The sequence below is a fragment of the Balaenoptera musculus genome, chromosome X (genome assembly GCF_009873245.2).
Source record: "Balaenoptera musculus isolate JJ_BM4_2016_0621 chromosome X, mBalMus1.pri.v3, whole genome shotgun sequence".
NCBI lineage: Eukaryota > Metazoa > Chordata > Mammalia > Artiodactyla > Balaenopteridae > Balaenoptera > Balaenoptera musculus.
The window spans coordinates 37,945,074-37,955,183 of record NC_045806.1 but is presented as its reverse complement, the minus strand read 5'-3'; the positions used below and the strand labels follow the sequence as shown (position 1 = coordinate 37,955,183).

The window sequence follows — 10,110 nt, the reverse complement described above, 5'->3', positions numbered from 1 at the left end:
GGAGTTCCCTGTGCTATATAGTAGGGTCTCATTAGTTATCCTTTATATATAGTAGTGTGTGTATGTCAATCCCAATCTCCAAATTTATGCACCCCCCACCTTTCCCCCTTGGTAACCATTGTTTTCTACATCTGTGACTCAATTTCTCTTTTGTAAATAGGTTCATTTGTACCATTTTTTTAGATTCCATGTATAAGCGATATATGATATTTGTCTTTCTCTGCTGACATACTTCACTCAGTATGACAATCTCTAGGTCCATCCATGTTGCTGCAAATAGGCATGCCTCTTTTAAACAGCAAAGAGTTTGTATATGTATATGTGTGTTTTTTAAATTTAATCTGACGGTCTTAGTCTTCAACCTCAAATATTTGGTCTAATGTTATTTAATTTAATAGTGATATATTTATATATAAATATACTATTTCTTATTTTCTTTCTCCCCTCACTTCTCCTTCATCTTGACATTTTTTCCTTTTTTGGGGGGGATTAATCAAATATTTTGTTTTAAATATTCCATTTTCACTGTTAATTTTTCATTATTTTATTATTCTTTTAATTTTTAACCTACATATTACATATACATCCTTGACTTACTTGATTGTAATCTAAGTTAGATATTTTACCACTCTCTGAGCAATGCAAGGATCTTACAACATTTTAACTCCATTTACCCCTACTCTGCTTTTGGCCTGTTGTTGTTATGTATTTTAATTCTCTCTATATTTTAAACCCATAGACTAATAGTTTTGTTGTTTTGAACAGTTTATGCACATATTTATCCTATTTAGTGGCTCCTTATGCCTACTTACATTACCCTGATTTCAACTCAGATAATTTTTCTTCTTTCTTCTTCCTTCTTCCTATAGTATTTCGTCAATGAATCTAAACAGGTTCTCTTTGCTTCAAAATGATGTATTTCCTCTTTATTTTTGAAGGATATTTTCCCTCAGTTCTAAGTTGGTAGTTCTTTTATTTCAGCATTTAAAACATATTATTCCACTATTTTCTGTGTTCCATTGTATCTGATGAGAATGTGACTCTTAGTCATGTAGTCACATTGTTGTTCCTTTGGAGGCATATGCCATGTTCTCTGCTTTTAAATTTCTTATTTTTCTTTTGTTGTCATAATTTAAACGATTTTATGCCTATATGTAATTATACATTTTGGATTCATGGAGCTTCTTGTTAATGTAGTTTGTGAAACTTATAGAATTGCATCTCTTCAAATATTATAATATTACTTCTACTCCATCTTCCTTCTAGTCTTGCCAAAAATATAAATTATACATATGATACACCTTTTCCCATGTCTCATACCTCTTATACTCTTTTCTCATTTCTTGTATTTTCTCCCTGTATTTTCTTTTTTTTCTTTTTTCTTTTTTTAACATCTTTATTGGAGTATAATTGCTTTACAATGGTGTGTTAGTTTCTGCTTTATAACAAAGTGAATCAGTTATACATATACATATGTCCCCATATCTCTTCCCTCTTGCATCTCCCTCCCTCCCACCCTCCCTATCCCACCCATCTAGGTGGTCACAAAGCACCGAGCTGATCTCCCTGTGCTATGCGGCTGCTTCCCACTAGCTATCTATTTTATGTTTGGTAGTGTGTATATGTCCATGCCAGTCTCTCACTTTGTCCCAGCTTACCCTTCCCCCTCCCCGTATCCTCAAGTCCATTTTCTAGTAGGTCTGCGTCTTTATTCTCATCTTCCCCTAGGTTCTTCATGACCATTTTTTTTAATTCCATATATATGTGTTAGCATACGGTATTTGTTTTTCTCTTTCTGACTTACTTCACTCTGACAGACTCTAGGTCCATCCACCTCACTACAAATAACTCAATTTCGTTTCTTTTTATGGCTGAGTAATATTCCATTGTATATATGTGCCACATCTTCTTTATCCATTCATCTGTTGATGGACACATAGGTTGCTTCCATGTCCTGGCTATTGTAAATAGAGCTGCAGTGAACATTTTGGTACATGACACTGTGTGAATTACGGTTTTCTCAGGGTATATGCCCAGTAGTGAGATTGCTGGGTCATATGGTAGTTCTATTTTTAATTTTTTAAGGAACCTCCATACTGTTCTCCATAGTGGCTGTATCCATTTACATTCCCACCAACAGTGCAAGAGGGTTCCCTTTTCTCCACACCCTCTCCAGCATTTCTTGTTTGTAGTTTCTTTGATGATGGCCAATCTGACCAGTGTGAGATGATATCTCATTGTAGTTTTGATTTGCATTTCTCTAATGATTAATGATGTTGAGCATTCTTTCATGTGTTTGTTGGCAATCTGTATATCTTCATTGGAGAAATGTCTGTTTAGGTCTTCTGCCCATTTTTGGATTGGGTTGTTTGTTTTTTTGATATTGAGCTGCATGAGCTGCTTGTATATTTTGGAGATGAATCCTTTGTCAGTTGCTTCATTTGCAAATGTTTTCTCCCATTCTGAGGGTTGTCTTTTGGTCTTGTTTATGGTTTCCTTTGCTGTGCAAAAGATTTAAGTTTCATTAGGTCCCATTTGTTTATTTGTGTTTTTATTTCCATTTCTCTAGGAGGTGGGTCAAAAAGGATCTTTCTGTGATTTATGTCATAGAGTGTTTTGTCTATGTTTTCCTCTCAGAGTTTTATAGTGTCTGTCTTTACATTTAGGTCTTTAATCCATTTTGAGTTTTTTTTTGGTGTATGGTGTTATGGAGTATTCTAATTTCATTCTTTTACATGTAGCTGTCCAGTTTTCGCAGCACCACTTATTGCACAGGCTGTCTTTTGTCCACTGTATATTCTTGCCTCCTTTATCAAAGATAAGGTGACCATATGTGTGTGGGTTTATCTCTGGGCTTTCTATCCTGTTCTTTTGATCTATATTTCTGTTATTGTGCCAGCACCATACTGTCTTGATTACTGTAGCTTTGTAGTATAGTCTGAAGCCAGGGAGCCTGATTCCTCCAGCTCCGTTTTTCTGTCTCAAGATTGCTTTGGATATTCGTGGTCTTTTGTGTTTCCATATAAATTGTGAAATTTTTTGTTCTAGTTCTGTGAATAATGCCAGTGGTAGTTTGATAGGGATTGCATTGAATCTGTAGATTGCTTTGGGTAGTAGAGTCATTTTCACAATGTTGATTCTTCCAATCCAAGAACATGGTATATCTCTCCATCTATTTGTATCATCTTTAATTTCTTTCATCACTGTCTTATAATTTTCTGCATACAGGTCTTTTGTCTCCTAGGTAGGTTTATTCCTAGATATTTTATTCTTTTTGTTGCAATGGTAAATGGGAGTGTTCTCTTAATTTCATTTTCAGATTTTTCATCATTAGTGTATAGGAATACTAGAGATTTCTGTGCATTCATTTTGTATCCTGCAACTTTACCAAATTCATTGATTAGCTCTAGTAGTTTTCTGGTGGCATCTTTAGGATTCTCTATGTATAGTATCATGTCATCTGCAAACAGTGACAGCTTTACTTCTTCTTTTCCGATTTGGATTCCTTTTATTTCGTCTTCTTCTCTGATTGCTGTGGCTAAAACTTCCAAAACTATGTTGAGTAATAGTGGTGAGAGTGGGCAACCTTGTCTTGTTCCTGATCTTAGTGGAAATGGTTTCAGTTTTTCACCATTGAGGACAATGTTGGCTGTGGGTTTGTCATATATGGCCGTTATTATGTTGGGGAAAGTTCCCTCTGTGCCTACTTTCTGGAGGGTTTTTATCATAAATGGGTGTTGAATTTTCTCGAAAGCTTTCTCTGCATCTATTGAGATGGTCATATGGTTTTTCTCCTTCAATTTGTTAATATGGTGTATCACATTGATTGATTTGCGTATATTGAAGAATCCTTGCATTCCTGGGATAAACCCCACTTGGTCATGGTGTATGATCCTTTTAATGTGCTGTTGGATTCTGTTTTCTAGTATTTTGTTGAGGATTTTTGCATCTATGTTCATCAGTGATATTGGCCTGTAGTTTTCTTTCTTTGTGACATCTTTGTCTGGTTTTGGTATCAGGGTGATGGTGGCCTCATAGAATGAGTTTGGGAGTGTTTCTCCCTCTGCTACACTTTGGAAGAGTTTGAGAAGGATAGGTGTTAGCTCTTCTCTAAATGCTTGATAGAATTCGCCTGTGAAGCCATCTGGTCCTGGGCTTTTGTTTGTTGGAAGATTTTTAATCACAGTTTCAATATCAGTGCTTGTGATTGGTCTGTTCATATTTTGTATTTCTTCCTGGTTCAGTCTCACATGGTTGTGCATTTCTAAGAATTTGTCCATTTCTTCCAGGTTGTCCATTTTATTGGCGTATAGTTGCTTGTAGTAATCTCTCATGATCCTTTGTATTTCTGCAGTGTCAGTTGTTACTTCTCCTTTTTCATTTCTATTGATTTGAATCTTCTCCCTTTTTTTCTCGATGAGTCTGGCTAATGGTTTATCAATTTTGTTTATCTTCTCAAAGAACCAGCTTTTAGTTTTATTGATCTTTGCTATTGCTTCCTGCATTTCTTTTTCATTTATTTCTCATCTGATCTTTATGATTTCTTTCCTTCTGCTAACTTTGGGGGTTTTTTGTTCTTCTTTCTCTAGTTGCTTTAGGTGTAAGGTTAGGTTGTTTATTTGAGATGTTTCTTGTTTCTTAAGGTAGGGTTGGATTGCTATAAACTTCCCTCTTAGAACTGCTTTTGCTGCATCCCATAGGTTTTGGGTCGTCGTGTTTTCATTGTCATTTGTTTCTAGGTATTTTTTGATATCCTCTTTGATATCTTCAGTGATCTCTTGGTTATTAAGTAGTGTGTTGTTTAGCCTCCATGTGTTTGTATTTTTTACAGATTTTTCCTGTAATTGATATCTAGTCTCATAGTGTTGTGGTCGGAAAAGATACTTGATATGATTTCAATTTTCTTCAATTTACCAAGGCTTGATTTGTGACCCCAGATATGATCTATCCTGGAGAATGTTCCATGAGCACTTGAGAAGAATGTGTATTCTGTTGTTTTTGGATGGAATGTCCTATAAATATCAATTAAGTCCATCTTGTTTAATGTTTCATTTAAAGCTTGTGTTTCCTTATTTATTTTCATTTTGGATGATCTGTCCATTGGTGAAAGTGCGGTGTTAAAGTCCCCTACTATGATTGTATTCCTGTCAATTTCCCCTTTCATGGCTGTTAGTATTTGCCTTATGTATTGAGGTGCTCCTATGTTGGGTGCATAAATATTTACAATTGTTATATCTTCTTCTTGGATTGCTCCCTTGATCATTATGTAGTGTCCTTCTTTGTCTGTTGTAATAGTCTTTGTTTTAAAGTCCATTTTGTCTGATATGAGAATTGCTACTCCTTTCTTTTGATTTCCATTTGCATGGAATATCTTTTTCCATCCCCTCACTTTCAGTCTGTATGTGTCCCTAGGCCTGAAGTGGGTCTCTTGTCAGCATATATACGGGTCTTGTTTTTGTATCCATTCAGCCAATCTGTGTCTTTTGGTTGGAGCATTTAATCCATTTATTTTTTAAATTTTTTATTGTTTTTGACATTTCATGGTATTTACTCTCTGATCTGTGTCTAGATAGTCTATGCTGGTGGCTGACCAGCACCCTTCGTTTATATTTATGACAAAAATAGCATGCGACCCTAGAGCTTTAGCCACGCCTCGGGCTCACAAGCTGGGCCAGGCTACCATATTTCAGGTACTCGTGACTCACAGGCCTTGTTGTGAATGTACAAATCCTGCTAGAAGTCAGGCCTAATGAGCACTTCTCATGTGGTCAGCACTGTGTCCAGGGCTGTCAGGGATATAAATATATCCCTCGATGAGAGAAGCATCTCTTTTGGGGAGTGATGAAAACTTTCCCACACAGAACAACGAAAGATTCAAAGACAGTATGCAATCAAGTGCTAGCCTGTGGAGAAACGCAGTTAGGAGTGTGATAGTGCTTTAGGGAATTCGGGGATTTCGCGAAGGGAGAGAAGTGTTTTGAATCACAGTTGCCATTTCAGTAGGATTTATCTCAGTCATGAGGAGGGAACCATCTACATCTGTGGCCGTCCTTTGGAACTGTAGACTGGTGCGCATGCCCTCTCTTTCAGAAAGAGATAGAAATCTTCGGTTTGATACTGACAGCACAGTCCTAGATTTCTATAGCTTTGGTAGGCTACCAGCGACTCTACAGAACTTACCGTATATATATAACTAGTTTGAGCAGCATGTGCCAATGTAGTTTTTGTTCAAACTGTCCCTCTTTTTTGAGAAATAAGGTTCAGCAAGACGTTGGCCCAGTAGGGCGTGTTTGCAGCAAGCAGGTTTTGAACCTCAGTGTCATTTTCACAGAGCCAATCTTAGTCTTTCAATTATGTACTGTGGTTGCGAAGAGTTCAAGAGCGCCTTAAAGGTCTCCTCATTACTGAAAGCTTGACATTTTCCTGTGTGTGTGCTTCTGTCCTGTGTGGAAACAGCATGTGGATTATCCACCCCTATGACTAGCATTTCCCTGCAGGGGCTGTGGAAGAATTATACGCCCACAGACTAGGCAAAGGCAGAACACTGCTGATGTAACTGTAAGGATCCATAAGTGTGATTTTTTTTTTAACCTGTTGAGGCTGGTTTTTTTCCCCTCCATGGGCACACATCTCTGAAATAATTTTAGAAACGAAAAGGGGAAATGGCTTGTTGACAAATTCTCGCTTTACACACAGCTTTTCAGGAATGCTCCAAAAGCATCGAGGGAGGCGGGGCTGTACTCGGAGGCTCGCTCTCTGGTGTGGATTCTGTGATGCAGAGCGAGGTCGAGCTCCGGGTGAAGGCCTTGCTGCACTTCGTGCACTTATAGGGCTTTTCTCGGGTGTGAATTCTCCGATGCAGAATAAGGTATGAGTTTCGGTTGAAAGCTTTTCCACATTCACTACATTCATAGGGCTTTTCCCCGTGTGGATTCTCTGATGCTTAGTGAGGTCTGAGCTCTGGCTGAAGGCCTTCCCACACTCGTTACATTCGTAGGGTTTCTCCCCAGAGTGGATCCGCTGATGCAGAATGAGATTTGAACTGTGACTGAAGGCTTTGCCACACTCATTACATTCATGAGGCTTCTCTCCTGTGTGGATTCGCTGATGCAGAACAAGGTTTGAGTTGAGACTGAAGGCTTTCCCACACTCACTACATTCATAGGGCTTTTCTCCGGTGTGGATTACTTTATGGCGAATAAGGCTTGAACTCCTTGTGAAGCATTTACCACATTCATCACGTCTGTGGGACTTCGCTCCTGTTGGAACTTCTTCAGGGGTGTTGAAGTTTGAGCTCAGACTGAAGCTTCTCCCCAGTCCTTTACCCTTTTCCCTTGGACCTTGCTCTCCTGTGCTGGGGTTTTTTTTTTCCTTGACTGTAGCTGGCCCCGGATCTCTCTTTTCTTTTCCAGTTTTCTCCTCTGGGTTTCTCTGCTGCCTGTCTACTACTCTGCCCTGCTGTTCACGTTTTTCTCCGAAATCTTTCTGGAATTTTCCTGTAGTCTCCCCATGTGATGCTGAGTCTTCTGCAATTTCAGCCTTTGAGGTGGACTCCTCATTCTCATTCCTGTTTTCACAACCCTGGGAAATCACGTTCCCATAATTCTCCTGCCTGGTGTCCCTATTCAGATTCCTCTGAGCCAGGTTCTGACATTCCCATTCCTCCAGGATGAGGGACACGGCCATGTCCTCGATCTTCACCATTGCCTGGGAATCTGCCGAGAACAGTGCAGATGCCATCGCCTGGTCTCTGGGACCCCCCTCGTGATGAGGGGCAGGAACGTGGGTGGCAGGGAGAGCCCGTGGTTGTAAGAGGCGGGGTTTCCGAGATGAATGCTTGAAATGGGACTGGGTGGCCTCATGAGGAAGGTCAAAGCTCGAGGACTCCTGTACTGGATCCAGAGGCACCATCCCCCTTGCAAGCATCTCAGGTCCATGAACTTGACCTGGGACCTGCTGTCCTGATAAATCCAGCTCCAGATCTTCCAGAAGGGTCACAGCCTCCTCCCCACTATCGGGACGGTATTCCTGCAGCCAGACCTGGAGCTCCTTGGGCAGAATAGAAAGGAACTGCTCCAGCACCAGCAGCTCCACGATCTGCTCCTTGGTGTTTATCTCTGGTCGCAGCCACTGGTGACAAGTTCCTTCAGTCGACTCAGGGCCTCTCGAGGCCCAAAAGTGTTCTGGTAACAGAAGTGCCTGAACCGCTGGCGGAAGATCTCTGGGTCGGGAGGAGGAGACTCCTGCAGACTGGCGTCCTGCCCCCACATGTGCTCTTCCTCATCTTCCTCTTCGACCTTCACTATCACGATGCCGTCCTTCTCCTGGGCAGCGTGGGGGGACAGACCGGTGGCTTCCCTTGACTCAGCAGTCATCATTCAGGCTCAGGGAACTGACTTGATCCAAACGGGGTCTGTGCTCTCCTTTCTGTCCTGGGAAATGTTTTCTGGTATCTGTTTCTGTACTATTCCGTGAGCCCCGGGAGCGGCCTGGGAGCACTGGGCGAGCAAGGGGAGCTGACTCTGGGGCTCAGGCCGGCCGAAGGGCGCCGCGCACGGACCTAGGCCCTCCCAACGCCTTGACACAGACACAATGAGACAGTCCATTTATATTTAAGGTAATTATCGCTATGTATGTTCCTATTACCATTTTCTTAATTGTTTTGGGTTTGTTATTGTAGGTCTTTTCCTTCTCTTGTGTTTCCTGCCTAGAGAAGTTCCTTTAGCATTTGTTGTAAAGCTGGTTTGGTGATGCTGAATTCTCTTAGCTTTTGCTTGTCTGTAAAGGTTTTAATTTCTCCGTCAAATCTGAATGAGATCCTTGCTGGGTAGAGTAATCTTGGTTGTAGGTTTTTCTCCTTCATCACTTTAAATATGTCCTGCCACTCCCTTCTGGCTTGCAGAGTTTCTGCTGAAAGATCAGCTGTTAACCTTATGGGGATTCCCTTGTATGTTATTTGTTGTTTTTCCCTTGCTGCTTTTTTTTTACTTATTTATTTTTGGCTGCATTGGGTCTTCATTGCTGCGCATGGGCTTTCTTTAGTTGCGGTGAGCGGGGGGGCTTCTCATTGCGGTGGCTTCTCTTGTTGCAGAGCAGGAGCTCTAGAGCGCAGGCTCTGTAGTTGTGGTGCACAGGCTTAGTTGCTCCGCGACATATGGGATCTGCTTGGACCAGGGATCAAAACCGTGTCCTCTGCATTGGCAGGTGGATTCTTAACCACTGTGCCACTAGGGAAGCCCCTACCTTGCTGCTTTTAATATTTTTTCTTTGTTTTGAATTTTTGATAGTTTGATTAATATGTGTCTTGGCGTGTTTCTCCTTGCATTTATCCTGTATGGGACTCTTCTGTGCTTCCTGGACTTGATTAACTAATTCCTTTCCCATATTAGGGAAGTTTTCAACTTTAATGTCTTCAAATATTTTCTCAGTCCCTTTCTTTTTCTCTTCTTCTTCTGGGACCCCTATAATTCGAATGTTGGTGCGTTTAATGTTGTCCCAGAGGTCTCTGAGACTGTCCTCAATTCTTTTCATTCTTTTTTCTTTATTCTGCTCTGCCGTAGTTATTTCCACTATTTTATCTTCCACATCACTTATCCGTTCTTCTGCCTCAGTTATTCTGCTATTGATCCCTTCTGGAGAATTTTTAATTTCATTTTTTGTGTTGTTCATCACTTTTTGTTTGCTCTTTAGTTCTTCTAGGTCCTTGTTAAACGTTTCTTGTATTTTCTCCATTCTATTTCCAAGATTTTGGATCATTTTTACTATCATTATTCTGAATTCCTTTTCAGGTAGACTGCCTATTTCCTCTTCATTTGTTAGGTCTGGTGGATTTTTGCCTTGCTCCTTCATCTGCTGTGTATTTCTCTGTCTTCTCATTTTGCTTAACTTACTGTGTTTGGGGTCTCCTTGTCACAGGCTGCAGGTTCGTAGTTCCCGTTGTTTCTGGTGTCTGCCCCCAGTGGCTAAGGTTGGCTCAGTTGGTTGTGTAGGCTTCCTGGTGGAGGGGACTAGTGCCTGTGTTCTGGTGGATGAGGCTGGATCTTGTCTTTCTGGTGGGCAGGTCCAGGTGTGGTGGTGTGTTTTGGGGTGTCTGTGGCTTTATTATGATTT

The 10,110-nt window shown here is 40.6% G+C and overlaps 1 protein-coding gene across 1 annotated transcript; it reads right to left on the bottom strand.

Annotated features, from left to right (window-relative positions):
• Positions 1-6,342: 6,342 nt before the first annotated feature.
• On the bottom strand, positions 6,343-8,560 carry LOC118888663 (zinc finger protein with KRAB and SCAN domains 1-like). Its single transcript, XM_036839975.1, is given in 4 exon segments — positions 6,343-6,784; positions 6,787-6,927; positions 6,930-8,141; positions 8,144-8,560. Coding segments are annotated over 4 exon segments (1,686 nt in total). The 5' UTR covers positions 8,379-8,560; the 3' UTR covers positions 6,343-6,686.
• Positions 8,561-10,110: the final 1,550 nt, after the last annotated feature.